This window comes from Equus przewalskii, chromosome 22 (genome assembly GCF_037783145.1).
Source record: "Equus przewalskii isolate Varuska chromosome 22, EquPr2, whole genome shotgun sequence".
NCBI classification, from domain to species: domain Eukaryota; kingdom Metazoa; phylum Chordata; class Mammalia; order Perissodactyla; family Equidae; genus Equus; species Equus przewalskii.
In genome coordinates, this window is record NC_091852.1 from 33,111,986 (window position 1) to 33,133,247 (window position 21,262).

The 21,262-nt window shown below is 37.7% G+C and overlaps 1 protein-coding gene across 1 annotated transcript in view; it reads right to left on the reverse strand.

The window, feature by feature from the left end:
• Nucleotides 1-14: 14 nt before the first annotated feature.
• FREM1 (FRAS1 related extracellular matrix 1) overlaps nucleotides 15-21,262 on the reverse strand; it is a 145,799-nt gene continuing 124,551 nt past the window's right edge. Inside the window, 8 exon segments of the mRNA XM_070590749.1 lie at nucleotides 15-2,932; nucleotides 4,759-4,844; nucleotides 12,844-12,959; nucleotides 13,401-13,529; nucleotides 13,709-13,873; nucleotides 14,141-14,188; nucleotides 14,860-15,098; nucleotides 16,590-16,739. Coding sequence (XP_070446850.1) covers nucleotides 2,733-2,932; nucleotides 4,759-4,844; nucleotides 12,844-12,959; nucleotides 13,401-13,529; nucleotides 13,709-13,873; nucleotides 14,141-14,188; nucleotides 14,860-15,098; nucleotides 16,590-16,739 — 1,133 coding nt within the window. The 3' untranslated portion in view covers nucleotides 15-2,732.

Consider the following 21,262-nt stretch of genomic DNA (forward strand, 5'->3'; position numbering starts at 1 on the left):
CAGAGGCTCAGAACTAGACATAAGTTTATTTTATTAATTTTCATACAACACTAGATACAGTACATTTAACATGCTGCTTTGTTGCAGAAATTAATCAGCACCAGTTTATGGTTTAAATTACACAGAACCATAGTGTTAATGAAAATATGTGCATATTCTTTTTGGCTGTATTAAAAATAAGAAAAAACAAAAACCTCAAAAATATCACTTGGTTCATTTTAACCACTCCTTAGAAGGAGTTGAAATTATTATTATATGTTTTTTAAGTTTATTTTTAGCAAATGTACGATGTATATTTGTTAAAGATCAAACATCGGAAGATTCTGAAAAGCTACACACTATTTAGCTGGGTTGACACCCTTGGATAAAATGGAACTTTTCCTGAAACAGTATCCAAGTCTGGGGAGAAGAGTTGGATGGCATTCACGTCCTTTTTTCTGCTCCTCTCCTTCTTAGCTACCATCAGTCCCCATCTCTTCCTGCTCAATTCTTCTCTCCTCTCTCCTCTCCTATAATCTCCCATTCTCATTCGACTCATTGCTCCATTTCCTTCCTTCCTGCTCTCACTAGAATCTGAAGGGTAACAGTGACCGTTCAAGTGGAGGGAAACACGACACATTTACTTCTTGACCCCCTGACTCAAAGCCCAATCATAAGAAAGAAATGAAGGGCATGGTAAACATTGTCCAGCATCCAAACTTGCCTGAATTTTTATTCGTATCTTCTTTCAATGACGTAGATTTTACCACCTGATGAATACTTTCATGATCAGGAATATTTTTAAATATTCTTCTAGTATTTCTACTTGCTATAAAAATCAAAATATTCTCTTTTTGGGCTACCATTTGCAATTACATTTAAATACTATTGTCATTGCAGAAATCTATAATAAAACCTACCATGCTGACCAGGTTCTATATAGTTGCCATGGTTCTGGATTTCCAGCTTTAAATAGTTAATACAGTTCTAGAGTTCCAGTAGGGAGGAGTGACCCCCAAATTCCTCATTCCTTGAACTTATACTTTCCCTCCTAGGATGTAACCTTAGGTAAACATCTCTTCTCATCTGGCATCCCACCTTTCCACACTGCAGAGCCAGCGAATCAGAAGGGGTTGGAACTGCTATGGAGGATGGGTTTTGCATCTTTTGATTGAACATCAGAGACTGCTGTGTCATCCAGGAGACCTGCATATTGTACTGGTCCAGAGCTTACTTGTGATATCTAAGGTTGGGAGCCTCTTGACTCCACAGTGATGCTTAAATTTAAGTAGAAAGTAGAGTCTAAAGCTTACCCCAACCTCTCTTTGTAAATACTTTATTAATCAAAATCTTGATAAATGAGCAGAAATAAAACAAGCTTGTCATGTTTTTAAATTTCTTCAGTCTTTTTTAGTTTCACTCAAGGTATTATGATAATGAAACCTGCACCAAAGCTTTGGTCTACTTGGCAGCCCCATTCTGATTCTGAAATTACCCTGGTGCCCATATAGCAAGTTACATTTGGCACAACTATATTTTTCAGTGATTATGAAAAGAGGAAAATTATGAGTAACAATTTCAGAAATAAATTTCTAATTTCCTGTAACTAAACCTTGATTTCAGAAGGGAGTTCTTGTAAGCCTGCAAATATACTTCACTGCTGCAAAATGTTTCACTCAGCTGACATTACAAATGAATAAGTTACCTTTACATTAGAGAATCAAGTTAACATGGCATTTCTACAAATATTAAAAGATTTAAGGACTAAAAATTGTATCAAAATCCATTCTGAGAATACAAGCTTTCAAGGCTCTGTTTTCAGTGTTATTTTTTTTGTTCATCAGCATAGTTCATTGGGACACTTCTGAAGAAGCAGTATTTTTCTTCCATATGTTAACAATCATTCATATATACTCTTAATTCCAAATATCCTTGAGAAATGCTAGTTAGTACTATAAACACGAATGAGGAGAGAGGCTTATATTACTTCAAATTTCTCACTATTCTGTAAGGCCAGGGCAACCCAATCATGAGCTTTGCAAACATACGATGCTAACATTCTTTTGGGAAAAGAAGATCTGTCTCATGGGTAGTGATGGGTAGACCTCTGAAGGACAGGTAGCCCCTGAATTCTTACCTGAACTAGAGATTTACAGATGAGCTTCCATCTGCAAGATTCTTCCATCTAAAGCCTTCCTTTTTCACCACAGAGAATTCTCCTTTTTATCCAGAGCCTCTAATCTCAGGTTTCACATTTTAAAGGGCTGCAAAGGGACAAAGCAACCCTTCGCAGTCCAGCTTTGATTTAATGAACTGGTAGGGTTAGCTTCAGACTGAAGTCATAGAAGCACTTGCAATATAGATTTCAAAATGGACGCATTTGAGGTGTTGAGACAAAAAAAAAAAAAAATCCAAGGACCATGAAATGGGTACTGACTGAGATTTGGAGTGGGGTCGGTGTGGGCATCTTCTGGAATCGGCAAATCTTGTATCTTATAATATTTGAGGCATTTATATTGAAAGGCATTGAGGTGCAAGAATTGTATCACTTTCTCTAAGAAACCCTTGTTTATCCAACTTCCTGGAACTATTCATCTGTGCTCCTTTTTCACTAGATAGAATCACTCATACACTATGATAAAAAACTGTACCAAGTCAATCATGACTCCTTGTTTTCTGTTAAGCAATATGCACAAATCCTGTAAATAAATAGGTGCGATATCTCAAGCGGACACCTGTAAGGCTAGTGACATTTAGGGTTTCCTGGAGCATACATAATTGTGACGCTTGCCTTTCCTACAGTTCTTTGTCTGCCATTTCCCTTGTCTTTGAACCAAAACACAGTTCTTTCCAGACTTTGAATGTTGAGGGGGCCCTCTCCTCCAGTTGGTGAAGGTGACAGTTTCGCCACCGATCCACTCCCAGTGGCCAGCACGCGCTCTGTCATTCAAACCTAACGTGAACCAAAACAATATGTCAAAAGATTTTATTACATTTATACTTGGACATCATATCAGTCTATTGTTCTAAGCTCAATAACCACATGCAAACATGGGCCTAGGTTCTGAAACACAGACTAGGAACTGGAAATCCTGTAAGACACACTTAAGAACATAAGGCTTTGGGTCAGGCAGATCCGAATCCAAACCCTAGCTCTACCACTCGCTAGCTGAGCATTTTGGGGCAGGCTTCTTAAGCATCCTGAGTTTTAGTTTCCTCATTTAAGAAATGGGCATAAAAATAGTATATCTAGGGCTGTTATGAGGATTAAATAAAATAATCCATATAAAGCTTATACATATCTAAGTGTTTAAAACAGCAGCTTTATTGTTCCTATTACCCTCCAGGCAGAAGTATCCCAGGGAGACAGATACACTCTTTTCTATTCTTCTTCATTATTTAAATGTCTTGCTTTTCATATTTGAAAGTAACTTACTATGTATTATTTTTAGTCTGGAGCTTAAGATTTTTTTCAGTCTAATACAATCCCAATAAAAAGCAGCTTTTCGACTTGCCTCTCTACTCCCACTGGGAATTTTTGCAACTTATACTTAAATGTTATAAAGCTCTTGTAATTTTTCTTAAAGAAATATTCCTCCTCCTACCTCTCTTTCATAATAGAAATGAGAATAAAGTGAGAAAAGAATCCCTTGCATGATCTGACATCTCCCAAACCAGATTTGACTGTGAAAACAGTCTTAGTTTCATAGCATACTACCTTCTCCCAACTGATTCTCAGTCAATGTTTTTAGGTAGAATGAAATGAAATACTTTTGGTTAAAAATAACCTATCTTCTTCTGGACAGTTTCATGAACTATTGATCACGTGATGCTGTGCCGTGAGATAGAGCCTTGTGGGGATACAGCCTTGAGATCAGTCATTGCGGGTGCAGGGAACACATCCTCTAGCCTCAACTTAATACTCTAGAAATCTCCGAATTCAGAGACTGACTATCACAGAGCTTTGAGAAGCCAAAAGTGGGTTTATTAGAGTTCCCTCAAATACAATACCTTTAAGGAGAGATGGTGAGAACATTAACTTTGATGGGCCCTGAGAAGTCTATTTCTAAAGTGGCTTCAAAATATTTGTATTATTAAAATTGTAGAAAACATCAAAGCTTCAGAGAATAAGCAACAAAATTACAATCACCTATTCTTCTCATGTGGAGGCAAAATATTTCTAATTCTTTGGCATATTTCTTTTGATATATATGTACATGTATATGTATGGATTATATATGTATAAATCACATGTAAACAAACTTATTTTTTATTCTAAATTATTTCATGCTTCATATAGCTGTGGATTCTGCTTTTTTACTTAGCACCTTGCCACTAATGCCAGAACATTGCATATTTTATATATAATATGCAGCCAACATGTATTTATTGAATGAATCAATAAACATGAGGCATTTTGCCATGCCTTTAATATTTAATGCCTTACAAAGCATTAAATATAAAATATCCCTTCATATGGCTATACTATAATTTATTTGACCATCCCCTATTTATAGCTATTTCTAATTTTTTACTGTTAGAAATATCATTTGTTGAGCTCTCTTACTTATAAATCTGACCACATCTCTTATTATTTCTTTGAGGTAGACGTCTCAAAATGAAAGTATTGTGTCAAAAGGTTTAAGATGAGTTTTAAAACATGGACAGTCTACCATCTAACCATTGCTTGTAACCGTAAGTCACAATCATTTGGCCCATGGGAGGTTGACGCCGCCTTCACGTTGCTGCCTCTCTCCTCAGGGCAGCACAGATACTCGCCTATCCAAAAGGACTTTCTTCCACTGATGCTCCAGAGCCATCGCATGTGCTGCCTGGAGAGTACAGTTACAAGGCTGCCCAGGTGACTACATACAAACAAACAGACATGAGAGCATCAGTGACAAGGAGTTTAACATTTCTGCTGATAAGAAATACATAACGGAAATAAAAATCAGTTTAAACTAGATATGTAGAAAGAACTTTCCAAGATTTTAATACTCTAGTTTTTTACTTTAATGAGCATCTTCAGGGTTTGGGTAGGAGACAGCAAAGAAATTGAGATTTTATTATAATATGTCAGCTTTTTTTCTTTCTTTCTTTCTTTCTTTCTTTTTTTTTTTTGCTGAGGAAGATTAGCTCTGAGCTAACATCTGTTGCCAATCTTCCTCATTTTTTTCTTGAGGAAGATTAGTCCTGAGCTAACATCTATGCCAATCTCCCTCTACTTTATATGTGAGTTGCCACCACAGCATGGCTGACAACTGGTATAGGTCCACGTCTGGGATCCAAACCCACAAACCTGGGCCACTGAAGCAGAACGTGCTGAATTTAACCACTATGCCATGGGGCCAGCCCCTATAGTATCTGGGCTTTAAAGCACAAATTCAATAGGTTTTAAACATCTTTGGAAAGTCAGCAACTGCCTACTTATAGAGATCAATTACTTAATGCCAAAATGTTACTCTTCTCACAGGAAGTTTATTTCTAAACAGGATAAATTTGGCAATTATCCAGTTAATTCGATCAGTAAGATAACCCAAACTATTCATTTTGGTGTGTTTTGTCAAATACCCCAATAATTGTGACCCTTTCACCATACTCAGTGAAAAGAGCACGACATCACTGTCAAAACTTCATATGTTGTGTAGAAGTCAAAACACCTGTTCTTACAAACATATATAAATATTTTTCCCTAAAATAGAATTCTTTATGAATTATTTTTACAGCTAGCTGAATTATTCCTATAAGCAATATTTGATGGTGTCTAACTCTGAGTAATGCTCATTAAAAGCTCTTTTAAAATGCTTTAAGGAGCCTGCCTGGTGGCATAGTGGTTAAGTTCATGTGCTCCACTTCAGTAACCAGGGGTTTGCAGGTTCAGATCCTGGGCACAGACCTACACACTGTTCATCAAGCCACACTGTGGCAGCATCCCACACATAAAATAGAGGAAGATTGCCACAGATGTTAGCTCAGGGCCAAGCTTCCTCACAAAAAAAAGTTTTAAAAAGCCAATAGGCAATTCTTTTTTTCTTTTCTTCTTTTTGAATACAGAAACTTTCAAACAAAAAACAAATAAATTCACGATGATCTTCGTGCCTGGTTAATATCCATTGACATTAAAAAAGTAGGAAACAAAATTAATAATATTTGCATAAATTTAGACAACTGTTGAATTGATTTTTATTCATTTTGCCTGTGTCTTTCCAAACTTCAGATCCATTTCTCTGCTTTTCCAGATTACAGAGTGAACATAATTTATCCATTTCTTAATGATTTTTCCCCACTAATACAGTACTTGACTGTTCTTTAATGCAGTGGTGAGTCCAGACCTTCTGAGATATGAAAGCCCCTTTACCTCTTCTCTGAATGGCCTCAGGCTGCTGCATTTGGGTTTTGTGACTTGGCTCTGACCTCATTATTTACTGTCAACTCCTGTCTGACAGTTACAGCAGATATGATAGCTCATCTTCTCCCCGCCCCCCATCCAATATGGTGACTCTAATGTGCTGAGGGTTTAGAACGCAGAATATGAAATGTGTGTTAAATGTAGGCTGAGGGAGGGCTTGAGGGGCTGCCCCAGTAAATATGGCGCATGGACAGAGTGGGGGAGACCTGCGTTCCACTTCCTCTTCTGCCCCAAATTCCCCTACAGATGCAACTTGGCAGCCTCAACTCCATCATCAGGAAGTAACAGGTTTACTCAAGGATATTTAACATCAACTCCTGCTTTAAGATTCTTGAAACTACCTTTAAAACAGACTTTGTAAAATCCATTTTAGCTAGTCAAGTACAAGTTCGATTTCCTTTTTGACTCTCCGAGAAGTGAAAAATTCCAAAAACGCAAGATGGGAAAATAGCTGTGTTTAGAATAAGTAAAATGTTAGACCATAGTTATTTATAGAAGAACTATTCAGGCATTTGTAGGCAGTTGATTATTTTATAAAAATATCATCCCTTTTCTTTTATGCCCATATACATATAAAATACAGTAGATGTAATTATTTTTACATCTATATAGATATAAATAGATATAGATATAAAAATAAAATATAGAGACATACGCATACAAGTAGGAATCTTTCGACAGTTCTGAAATTTGAAGGCATTCAAAGCATAGTATTAAAAACAGAGACCTTAATTTATCTAGTTACAGAAATAAACATCTACTTCTTTGAAATTTTTTGATTAAGTATAGATCCATTTCAGAGTAACTCTTTAAGGATAGGCCAGCAGGGGTCCCAGACACTCCTGTGGGACGACAGAATGGTTTCATAGATAATGATCTATAATAATAGAATTACCAAATGTACAATGACTGCCTAAGGAAATGAGCAGATGAGATTACAATATGCAAATTCAAGAAATACCTAATCTAGGAGTCTGGCTCCTCTAGGTTAGAAAAATAATAAAACACCAATGGAGAGGAAAAGAGATTGGAGATAAAGATTGAGTTGAGTTAGCAATCTGATTAGGGACAAGGGATAAAGTAAAATTTGCTGTTCTTCCTGAAACGTGGGTGCTGCGAAGGATCCTCTGTCAAGGATCTTGAGGAAGCAAGGGAGCCCGAGGAAATATAGCTCAGAATCTAATAATGGTTCCTGAGACCAAATCAAAAACATACTAGATGCATATTAATTCTAATTATAGAATCTAAACCCATCTCCTAAATACTTCATGAGAAGGTAAATATCCAGGTTATAAAATGTTGCAACTATGAATTGAATATCACAGAAGCAATCACTAATCCCCAGAGGAATATCCATTTTTCAAACAAAGGGGTTGGAGAAGAAAAGGACAAAATGAACCCAAAATCTAATGGGTGAAGAAGCAGAGAGGCCCATAAGATGAATGAAAACATGTTGAATGGGGGGAGAGGGCTTGGAGTTCAGAGAAAAATTATGCTGAAGAGGTGACCTTGCCACCTCAAAATGTTCCTCTTAGACTGACTGAACCAAAAGAATATGGAAATCTTTTATTTTTCTTTTAGTTTACTTTTAATCTCTGCTAGACATTTTCTGAAATGCCTGGAACTAATATTAACTGTTCTTGGGGTAGTGATTCTTGTCCTTTCGAAATAAAATGCATATTGAAGTATCACACAGACACAATCAGATCAAATATTCATACCCATTCTTTCAATTAAAATTTTAAAATTATAAGCTATTTATGATATTTTAAAAATCTCACACTATATATTTATTTTTTACCTCTCTTACACACCTTGGAATACCATCAGAAATAGATGTTTTAATTTCTGGACCAATGTGGTGATTAGATAATGTGTAATTTGAAAGAATTTATATTACTGATACATAATTAGTCACCTTCTAAAATATGATGGAAAAATTCCAATTGTCCCTAAGCACTATTTCTTGTTTTTACACCTAAAAAGAAGTCACAGTTCTACAGCTTAAAACAATTCCCCGAGACCAGAGTTTATCACAATAAGTTCAAAATAATATGAACAAATTAGTTCTGAACCTGCTTATAATATCATGTCTGATCTGTTAGGTAAGACCACTAATCTCCTTGAATTAATAGAGGAGATGGAAAATTTTGTCATTATTATAACAGATTTTTTTTTTAACTTTTTTTTTTTATAGATTTTATTTTTTTCCTTTTTCTTCCCAAAGCCCCCCAGTACGTAGTTGTGTATTCTTCGTTGTGGGTCCTTCTAGTTGTGGCATGTGGGACGCTGCCTCAGTGTGGTCTGATAAGCAGTGCCATGTCCGTGCCCAGGATTCGAACCAACGAAACACTGGGCTGCCTGCAGCGGAGCACGTGAACTTAACCACTCAGCCAGAGGGCCAGCCCCTATTATAACAGATTTTATGATAGTTTATTCCAGAACAAAATATCTTTCTACTTATACTATTTCTAAACACCATTTATGTTCTTATATACCCAATCAACAAACATTGCTTGCAATGCATATTATTACATTTAGGTCCAGAGAACGCTTTAATTGGACCTATAGTAAGACATCAACTCAATGAAAGCTAAATTCTGCAATTTAAATTCAGCAACTTTCTTGAAAGGGATTTGTGGGAAGGGGAGGTGGGAAGGAATTATCGGGATTGTATGACAACCTTACTCAAGTAAAATGCAAGGTTTAAGGACTTGCCATAAAGGACTTGCTCCATCTGGACAGCTACGGTGTCTATTTCTTTGAAGCTCATCGATGAATGAGGAATAATTTAGTTATTGGGTTGTGCGGCTAATACTGGGGGATAATAATCAAATTGTGGTCTGGTCTAGACGTTTCCAGTACAATAGGCACCCAATAAATATTTGGTGAATGAATGAATCTATAAACTTAGAACTTGATTGCACCTTAGGTTGGCCCTAGAAGATTAGTTTGATTCCATCCAAAGGAAACTTAAAATCCATAATTTAATCAAAATCTTAAGCTGGCTTTGCCGTGAAAGACAAAAAATTAACACAATTTTGAAAACCTATTTTTGGTTAGCCCAACACAAAGTTAAAGTAGATGTGCTTGTCAATGCACGGGAGTTGAGACATCCTCTGTACTTCTGGAGTTATTTTGGATAATATAATGGAAAATTAAGTCCTGTCTCTTCTGTTTACTTACTTGTACAACTATGAGAAAGTTATTTTGCTTCCCCAGAATTCTTTATCTGTAAAATGTAGATAATAGTATCTGCTTCCCTCACAGAAGTGATGAGAGGATCAAATAAGCTAATATCTGTGAAAGAACTCTGTAAATTATAAAGTCCAATATAAAAGTAAGGCATTATTGGGGGCTGGCCCCGTGGCTGAGTGGTTAAGTTCGCGCGCTCCGCTGCAGGCGGCCCAGTGTGTCGTTGGTTCGAATCCTGGGTGCGGACATGACACTGCTCCACGAATCCTGGGTGCGGACATGACACTGCTCCGCAAACCACGCTGAGGCAGCGTCCCACATGCCACAACTAGAAGGACCCACAAATAAGAATATACAACTATGTACTGGGGGACTTTGGGGAGAAAAAGGAAAAAATAAAATCTTAAAAAAAAAAAAAGTAAGGCATTATTGACAAGGAGGCTTTAGAAGCAGGTCAGGCTGGTGTGAAACGGAAATGGTGTGAAGGTGACTCAAATCAAGTTGCAGATGAAATCTTAGGTCAAATGCATGAGGAATTAACTAGACTTTTAGATTAATTTGGGCCTTAAGTTTACTATGCAGGTGAGTGAATTGTGCGATATTAACAGATACATGAAAAATCCCTTTATAACTAGTCTTACTACTCTTTGTACTCACCATTAAAACTCAGCTGCCATTAGATGGATCAATAAAGTAAACTAAAAAAAGATGTTCAGGGACTGATGCAGGATTGTCAATATGAAGACATCAATAATACTACTATAAGTTGCCATTATTTCACAAGAAATGACTTTTGACACCAAAAAGCTAGAAGACCACAATCTCAGAATAAAGAACAGTCCTTCTAAGAAAAGACAGTTGGTGACCCTACACCAACATTGATAAATGGATGGAAAGATATCGCTCAATACACGTTGTCCTTGTTTATCTCATAACATTAAGAACCAAGTAAAGCTTCTCTAGAGGCCAGCAAAGGTACTTGCACTGTCATTTGAGAACCACTGGAAGATAAACAATACGGCTGCTTTCAAAACTTGAGGTTTGGGGTTTCCATTACTTTGTTCATCTATATTTCACCAATGAATCCCAGCAACAATTTGATCTTGATAACCTTGGCTATCACGATAACACTTCTTCATTTGCCCTCGTTTTTGTCAGTAGAGAAACCCTACCTTTCCTTTGTAGCATGTTGCAATCTTCTCCTGTAGTTCAGAGAGCTTTTGATTCCACATCGAAGCTCTTTCCTCAAGGAGGAAAAAAGACCTATACCGCTATTCCTACATGAACTTTCAATGCATTAAGACAAATTTTAAATAAAAGTAGGACATCTGGTTATTTTGAAGGAAGAATGTCTTAGTTGTTCTTTAACATACAGCATTATTGGAAGATACGTATTCAAACAATGCTTATTTATAAGATTTAAAAAAATATTTTAAGTTATCTTATACCATCAAGTCATCGACAAAAACCTGAAAGCCACTAACTTCCATGGTACCTTCACTTACACTTGAAACATGAAATACATCAGTGAAGAAAAGGGTAGTTGATTTGAGAAGTTCTTAAATAGACTTTTAAAAGATTTTATTAGCTTTTTAAAAATTCTAGGTATAATTTACATATGATAAAATGCACAATTTTTGAGATATTCAATCTGATGAATTTTGACAATCGTATATATCCATGTAACAACCACCCAGAACAAGACAGAGAACATTCTATCACTCTAGAACCTTGCTTTGTACTATTTTCCAGTCACCCCTCAATCCCTGTCAGAGACAACTGTTTTTTATTTCTAACACCAACTAATAGATTAGTTTTTCCTATTCATATAAATAAAATCATACAGTATAAATCCTTTCGTATTGGGTTGCTTTCTCTCCACATAACGTTTATGAGATTTATCCACGTTGTTGAAGGTTTCAGTAGTTCACTCAATTTGGTTGTTTGTAAAATAATTTATCAAAAAAAGAAAATTTATTCCCTTGTTGATGGAGAAGCTATAAAGAACTCATATTAATCAATAACAAAATGACAAACGACCCATACTATTATTACTATGAAATTCTTGTGACTGTCTTTTTTTAACATGTATTTTTATTTCTGTTGGGTAAATACCTAGGAGTAGGATTGCTAGGTCACTGGGTAGATGCCTGGAACTTTATAGGAAACGCCAGACAGTTCTACAATGTGGTTGTACCCTTTCACACCTCACCAGCAATACACGAGAATTCCACTTGCTCCACAACCTGTGGTATTGTCAGTCTTTGTGATTCCAACTCTTCCGGTGGATATGAAGCAGTATTTCATTGTGGTTTTAATTTGCATTTCCCTGATGTCTACCGATGGTGAGCACCCTTTCATACACTCATTGGCCAATTGTATATCTTGTCTTGTGAAGTCTCCAAGTCATTTGCTATTTTGTTAATCAGGTTGTCTTTTTGCTATTGATTTGTCAGAGTCATTTGTATTTTCTGGGTTTGAGACCTTTATCAGATATATGATTTGAGGTTAGCTTTTCCCAAATGTGATTTGCCCCTTCATTTTCTTAATAGTGTTGTTAGATGAGCATAACTTTTTAAATTTGATGAACTGCAAGATCTGACTGATATTCACCAGGGACTTCTCTAGTCTCAATTTCCAGCCATGGGGCATATTAGTCTAATTGCATTGTTTTGGATAACATCCAGGTAAGCACAAAGGAGGATCAGGGATAGTTACATGAGCATTTTTAAAGTCCTTCTGGACTAGATAAATGTTGTTGTCATTATTTGACCACAAGTCATCCTTCATTGAGTGTTCCATTACTCAATGACCCTTTTCCAACTTGTCTAGTTTCATAACCATCCATGTCTACTACATTGCCATAGGTCTGATGCTACAAGACCTTTCACTGCTATATATTGTCAAATCAATGGGCAGGAATTCCTATTTAATAATAAAAAATTGATAGAACCTGTAATGCTGCTGACTCAAAAAAGCTCCTTCTGACTTTCTCCAAAAAGATTGAGATAGAGAAGCCAAAAAACAGAATTGTGCCAATGGTACAGTTTTAACACAAAAGAGCTAAGTCAAAATACATTATCAAGGTCAGTCCCAAATCCATTCTGAACTACAAAACTCCCCCTGGGCTCCTAAAACAAAGACAGGTGGCTATTTGACACTCAGCGCTTGAATGAATGAAGCAACTCTACAATTCCATGGGAAAATGGAGAAACAGCAGAAAAGAAAACGTCAACCAAATGGGAAACGAGGTTTCTTACTGTTCCCTGCAAGCTCGGGCAGCTGTGGTCCAGGTGCCTTTCGGCTCTGTGATCAAGGAGTGGCAGTAGCCCGAGTGATGGTGCCACCCAGCTGGGCAGGATTTGGCTTCCACCTCCTGAAAAATAGTTGTCTGTGTTCACATCATGATGGTCTTTACAATCTAGAGCCTGTCCTCAGCATAAAGAGTCCTATGAGTCCCCTAACATGAATGGTTTTGTCACCACAAAGGAGGTCAGCCCTAGTCCCAATTCTCCATCTTGAGAAGTGCAATGACTTCTTCCAGAAAACACTACTACAGTTGGCAATGTTTCAATTTTACACCTTTGACATTACGATAATTAAACAAAATAAGTAAACATCTTCTTAAATTGTATTGCTATAACTAATGTATTTTGAGATTTTTAAAACAGCGCATGGGCCATTTTTTCGTCTTTACCTTCAAAGTGTAACAAGGGCAGGCAGATGTAGCACAACTTGCCAGATCATTCCTTCCCTACTAGCTTATCACAGGGCACACAGCAAGTAAAGGTACTTGGCTGCTGAGCCTGGGTCCCACCTTAGTTTGGGAGCTCCATGCTTTCCAGGCAACCCCATCGCACTTGTACAGCTTTTGGAGGCTTTCTTCAAAGTGGAAGAGTCCCTCTAATTCCAGTGTGCAGTTCTTTGGAAATGAGGGCAACTGGTCCTATGGGAAGAAAAGGCAATTTAGATTTGACTTAACGTAAGTTGATCACACACCTCCTTCAGGTCTTCATTTGTTGGGTAGCACATGTGTTGAGTAAACTATCCCCAAGCTACAAGGCTGTTTGTGGCCCAGCAAACAGCTTGTTGCAAGGTGAATGGGAAGTAAAAAGATTTTCATACCTGTCTGGGGAAGTGTGAGTCAGTTGTGGATTCCACCTTATCTGCTTGAGGTGGTTCTGCCACTTTGACTGTCTTTTGTGGCTGACTAATAATGGAGACTTTGGCCTTCCTCCTGTGAGTTGGGGAACTGTCATCCTCCAGTTTCAGCGACACTATTCCATGATACTTTAGGAAATCAACAAACAACAGTAAAGAAAAAACAAACACCAAGATAGCAAACAAAAATATTTGTTGTAAAAATGAGCAATTCAAAAATTGAATCGAAGCAAAAAGATATAAAGGTTTTTTTCCTGGTCACCCAAGCCTCTAAAACAAATTTCATAACAAGCTTTTAAGAGAAATACATAAATACAAAAGATAAAAAATAGTTTCACTAAATATTTTGCATCCATAAATACGAGAAATTTAGCCATGCTTTCAGACCATGCTTACATGATAGATGATGTCTGTTCCATTTCTATAAACAGAGGATGGATGGACCTGAAATCAACAGAGAACAAAATTGGAACAAAATTGCATTGAATAATAATTAGCAATAGATTAAAACCCTTCCAGTAAGATCTTGTTAATGTCTGAAAAATTTTTAAACATTTGTTTCTTAAGATTTTCCATGTCAAAAATCACTGGAATTTTAAAAACCACTAGACCTAATCAAAACTTATTAATGTTGGTTCATACCTTCATAGTCCCAGTTAGAGAGAAAACACATCCTTATTTTGTTGGTACATTTATAGGACACAGAGGTCCAAGAAAACATACACATACACACACCCCCATGAGCAAGTGCCTGGTTGGAATGGCGTGCTAATAAGGTCAATGCCATGGTTTCTACACCCAAGTAGATCACTTAATTTCATTCTATGCCAAGGTCACTGGTCATTCCCTATCTGTCTTGATCACAAAAGGAACCAGAGCAGAAATCATCTGGATGAGTCACTATATCTAACATCTCAGTTAATACAATTACTGAGGTGGGGCAGCATTATGATATTTCTATACAAAAGGCATTGCATGATTCTGCAAGGAACCATGGCCCTCACTATGAGAATCAAAACAGCTTCTTCAATGTTCCAGAATACTTACTAGTGCCTTTAATTCTTTTAATATGTACTCCTTCCACACACCAAATGCCTGAAAGTCCCCATCCTTACTGTTTTGCCATTCCCGCGGGTCCTAAGCTTCATTCTGGGAGGATTCGTGGAATCAAAGCCCTGCAGGGTGTCTCCCCTGGTGACTGCTAGCTGCTTGGAAGATGGCAGGCGTCTTCTTTCCAGATGAGAGGAACCAGAATTGGTGAGTGAGGAAGACTCTGGGGACAGCGGGCGCCAACTGCCCTTCTCCCACGCGCTGTGTTTGTTTGGGTTGAAGGAATATGAAGGATGACATCGTCCTAGAGGCGTGCAAGATGGCAGGTCAGTTCATTTCATACAAACAGATAAGTGATCACATCGACACAGCCCCTGGAGCAGCTTGTCACTAAACTTAGATGGATGGTCTTCCCACCAGATGTTGCCTTTTTACCATTTGCCAGGAACTCCTTTACTCTTCATCAGTTTCCATCCAGGAAAGCTGTGCCCTTCTGCACATCTACAGGGTGATTATAAAGTCATGAAATTGATTTCACAAGCCACCAGTGAAAATCATGGCCATGATTTTATAATCATACCGTCTACGTGGGAAACAGCCTCACTTCCCTTCATGTTGTAGTGCTCCTCAATATATCAGGTTTATTCACTAATCTAGCATCATTCTACAGACACTTCAGAGAGTTCATCCGTTCATCCTTTCCCCAATCTCAGAGAGGTAGAAACTGGAATTGTTTGAAGATGTCAGTGAAATCAAGTAACAGTTATAAAAATTAGCCTTCAACTGTTACAGAACAAAGATCCAGTCAATCTTAATGGACCTACTTCTATTGGAAACATCGCCAATTAGTATGGAAAAAAATCTAAACCCAGAACCCTTGTCTGGATATTGTCATACCTCATGTGTAAAGTGTGTCCTTCAAGTATTTTATGTACTTAATGTGACCAGAAGATTCTACTGAAAACGACATGAATTTGGTGAGGAAAGGTGGCAGAGGAGAGATATTGTGGAAATATAAAGGAAAGAGGATAGTGTTTATTTTTATTATAGGATGAGAAAGAGAAGAGGAGATAATAGATTTCAGGTAAGGAAAACACATGGACAAAAGGACATGACAGGTGTAAAATCAGGTGTATAAGCCTGAGCACAGTCACTGGACACTTGTCAAATGCTAAATAGACAACCAGAAGGCATTTGGCAGAAAAAAAATCAGAGCACCAAGGACTGTGGTCAATCTTTATTTTCTTTAGTTCACAGGTTGTTCTTGAGCATATCCTATCCAGGACCTATTTGGCTCTGCAATCCACGGTTATTCATTAATATTCTCCAGCTGCTCCTGAATCCCCGAGCCAGCTGCATCTTTCACATCTATTTTTCTCCAATTCCTTCCTCTTTTAAAAATGTCCTGGTCACACTACAGTGGGGGCTCAGATTTTAGGCATTAAGAGCTCTCTTTAACAGAGGAAGATAATTACAGCCCTACAAACTCTGGGGGAAAATAATTGTCGATAGATTCCCACCAACATTGTTTCCCCCTTGGTGAGAACAACAAACGGGCAGAGGAAAAAACTATGGCACTGACTTGTTGCTTTTCTCAAACGATAGTTCTTAGCAGGAGGAAAGCCACATGAAGCAGAAACCAGAATAAAGGGCCTACATCATGATGGAAGCAGCTTTCTTGACAAGAAATTAAGCATTTTGATTTGAAGGCGTTATCAAGCATGTTGGCTGTTGAAAGCAAGCAGCTACAGCGCCAGGACTGCTCCTGATTTCAAGATGAGGATCAAAAGAATACCTCCTTTTGAGTCCAAAATTTTCACTGCAGCTTTTGTCTTTGTGCCAAGAACTGCATTCACAGGGGAGTTCAGAATTACTTCAAAGACCTCATCATCTTCCTCTAATCCGTCATAGGTAATTGCTATATTCCACATCTTAGTTGACATTCCTACAAGAAGTAAACATTTTAATTACTCTTTAATTGCTATTTCAATCACCTAGGTGTCAGAGAAGTATATTAATTAACATGTCTAGAGCCAGACTGCAGTAGCCTGAGTGAGCTATTGTACTGCTACCAGCCCACTGACGTCGTGCTGTTCTCCCAAATAATATTAAAAGACCACATTTGCTCCTGGACAATGATGAATCCATATGAAGGCAAACACTGTAACAAAAAAAGTAAGCTGCATTTTGCAAGAAAGGGATGAACAAAAAAAATGGTTAGTACATGAGATCCAAGACTTAATTTTTTCCCAACCTGCCCCTTCACTTCTTAAGAATAAACAAGTACTGCAATCTTAAAATCTTAATAGTTTCAAAAATCTTAAGAGGTTGATGTAGACAGTTAAAACTGATTATTGGATGGTACTTCATGCTATTCATGGAACCCTTGAAATGATTGATTTCTAAAGACAGCTGCATCCTTCTGCTGCCCTGCTTCCTGAGATCCTTCTAGCCTGCAAATGCTTTTTCTGATGATGTAATACTCAGCAGTTTAATATCCTCCTAGACAGAATTTATGGGCTGGGGGTTCTAGAAGTAGATAGAGCCAATTTTTTTTCTCTTTCTGTCTGCCTCTGTTCGTGGAGTTACAATCAAGCTTGGTCCACAGTAATTTTGTGAACCTGAAACAGAACAGTTTTGATGTTACATATCCCCAGCCATCCTGTCGCCACTAAGATGGTAGGCAAAGCAACCCCAGAAACATAAAATATTCAAGCTGGAAGAAACTTCCGAGATTGTCTAATCCCGATCTGTTTCCATGATGTGGATTACAGGACATTTCCCTGAGTTTATTTAGAAGAGAAAGTGGTGGCAGGAAGAAAAGAAAGTACTGTTTAGTGGAGAAAGAATGCTCAAGTTGAAGGGGAAAAAAGATGATAAACATAATTTAACCTTCTAGGGCAAAGTTCTGAAAACTTTACTCCTTCTCATTTACTCATTGGCTATTTGAGTGCTTTTGTTCCCATAAACCCCTCTATAAAAGCAGTTAAGCTTGTTTTTTTCTAGCCTTCTCTTCTGAAAATCTGGATTCTTTTTCTCCTTGTGGATTCTTTGCTACAGATTTATGCCTCTCAATTTTGCCATCTATATGACGGCCTCCTTGAAAGGATGCTGCATATAGATTTCATGATCTAATCAAAGTCTCATTGATTCCCAACAGAATCCAGTGGAAATATGAAACTGTTCACTATCCTGCTCTTGGTTGCACTTAAACAATTATTTGAAAAGTATTTGAAAAAATTAATTATTTGAAATAATCTTTTAAAAAACTAGGCTGACAGCTAATTTGTTAAGCTTTCACTATAAATTGAGTTCTCAAATCAATTACTTTCATAGTCCTTGCAAAAACAGAAGTTGAAGCATCTAATATAAAATACTATATAATTCCCATCTCATTGATGGATGAATCAATCCATTAACACTTATATTCTGTATCTATTATGTACTTCCCTTTGCTTTAGATGCTATGGAGAATACCAAACGTGTAACACAAGCAAGCCCTGATATAAAGGAATTTAAAACCTCTTTGAAGAGACAAGATGTCAGCACCAGAAAAGTCAATTATTCAAGGCCATGTATAATTAGTTGCCCAAAGATATAGAATAGATGGTAAATACTATATGTGGGCTCCAGAGTTGGAAGGGTTTGGAGGGAGGAAATGGGAAAACAACGTGAGCAAAGGCCTGGAGATAGCGAAGCAGATGACTTGACCAAGGAAGGCTGAACAGATTAGCTCGCTGGAATAGAGGTCACCGACAGGAAGTGGTAAGGCTGCATTGGCAGTGTGCAGTCAGATGGCAGAAAGGCCTGGATACTAGGTGGCTGGATTCAGACTTTAAACCATAGGCAACAGGGAAGGCTCTTGAAAATGGATTTCTGAGAAAAATGGAACTGAACATGTGATGTGGGAAGATTGAGAGGCAAAGGCAGAGAGGCTAGAAGTTGGGAGACCACATAGGAAGCTGATATAATAAAAGTGGCAAGAAGAGATAAGAGGGTAGACAATGAAGAAAGCATATGAATACTCAGATTTTTAATATTCAGAGAACTCTTTTGACTTTCAAAGCCCATAACATTAAGCATTATTCAAATAAAAATCCAATACAGAAAAATATTTCCAAGTCCCAACCAATTGCTCCCTCATTTTAAGAATCATTTTTTAAAAATTATAGTACCCCTTCCTTCCTGCAAAAAAACCTTAAAGTTTTTGTCAGACCTTGTGGAGTAGAACCAGATGGTTAGAGAAAATCTATTCCAAGTTTCACTTAAATGCTTCTGATTTGTTTGCCTGCATTTCAGCTTTGTTTCTATGCCTACCAGGTGTGCACATATGACCAACTTTTTTAGGTTAATGAGATTGGAAGTAAGAACTCTTTTGGTTTCTCTTTTTCCTTCCTCTCCCACTTTCAAGGTGCAAAGTATTTGTTAAATCACTGAGATTATAAGCGATTTCAGAAGGTTGGAACTGCCCCCCTGTTCCCATTAAAAAAAGGTGCTGAAGAGGAGAAAGAAGGTGTCATTTTATGCAGACATACCCCACTTTACGGAGTAGGTTAATTCCTGGATATTTTCCTGCAAAGCTATTTTGCTATTGAAAGACATTTTCTCAATGTTTTTTAGTGAATGTCACATTAGAGATCTGTTCCTTTTGAAAACATTTTGACTCTTAGGAATGACGAAGCCTCAATTAAGAATGCAGCAAATCTTTCAAGAACACACATTTAAAGGAAACACATTTAAAGGAAAACAATCATTTTCTTAAGGATATTTACACTTCAACTCAAGATTAGTCACCGTAGCTGAATGCAAAGCAGTCAGGTTTAGTTTTTGGTTTGGTGCAAAGTCTACAAGACAAGCTTCCTTGAGTGGAGCTCACTAGACTGGAAAGCCTCTCAATTTCTCTCCAGCTTGCTCCCAAGAGTTCTCAAACCTTTTACTATCCCACTGTCTGTGATTTCTCACTCTCTGTTTCTTCACCAATCATGGAAGCTGCTATTTTTAAAGAAATGAACAGATTGCTTTGGGCAAAAGTGGAGGGTGTGGCAGGCGGACACCAAACCAAAAGAGGCGAGGAGTAACAATATGAGAGTAAATAAACATTTATAGGACCTGTGGGCTCGGGAACTTCAAAAGTTTCTAAAGTAAGACTTCAGCTTATGAAACCGTTTCTAGCTAACAAGTTCCAGAACAATGAATAGCCAAGTGTCGTTTCTTTTTAATTTAAGAGATATGTTTATTTTTTCTTAAAATGTCTAAATAATCTCTAAAATCATGACTATTTAGGGCCCCTAGAAGTCATTAGTATCTACTCAAAAGAGCATGTAAACTCTTCTAGACAAATGAGTGTTTATCTTATCCAGTGGAATCGCCAAGAGGCAGATTTCAGAGACGCCTCCAGTGTGATACATTCTAGCTCCTATCAATCCAAGCAGAGCACCTGGGGGGCTGCTCAAAATCTACTGAAAGCCAAAATCACTCCTCATCTTGTGACAATCAGACCTCAAATAATAAAGATGACATCTTACAAAGACTCTTGGCTCTCCCAAAGTGAAAGGTTGGAACTGCCTTAACACGAAGTACAAAAGGAGCATAATGCAAATGCATCAAATCCCTTCCTCTTGGGATTGACCAGACCACGCGGGCGAGGGGAGATATCAAATACACAACGGGAATCGTTCTCACAAAGTGTGGTCAGCCTGAGGAGCAAACTTATGCAAGTCAGAAATGTAAATGTCACAGGAAAGAGGCCAGCAACAATTTTTGGGTCGTTGAATGTCAAATGTAAGGCTCATCGTTCTAGATTGAACTGTGTTGCTCAAAAATCCATATGTTTAAGTCCCAACTCCCAGTACCTTAGAATGTGACCTTATTTGCAAATAAGGTCATTATGGATGTCATTAGTTTTAGTTAAGATGAAGTCATACTAGAGTAGAGTGGACATTAATCCATTATGATTGGTTCCTTATAAAAAGGGAAAATTTGGACACACACACACACACACACACACACACAGAAGAACACTATGTGCAGATGAAGGCAGAGATCAAGTGATACAGCAGAAGCCAAGGAACACCAGAGATTCCAGCAAACCACCGGAGCATGGAAGAGAGGCATGGAACAGATTCTCTCTCACAGCCCTCAGAAGGAATCAACCTTGCTGACAATTTGATCTTGAACTTCTAACCTCCAGAACTGTGAGAAAATCCATTTCTGTTTTTAAGCTACCCAGGTGATCCAGGTCCATCCCATCTGAGTCCCAGACCAGAGGGAAAGAGAGAGAACCATGTAGCGCAGTGAGAAAGAACCACTTGCCCCCATCTACAGAAGCCAGGGAAAGAAGGCGCTTTAGGTTCAACTCCCCAAAAGTGTCACCTGCAGGCCCCTTCTTCTTCTTCTCTGCTCAGAATACCACCTCCCCTGGGAAATCTTCTAGGATTTTCCTTAGCCAGAACAATGGCTCATCCTCTG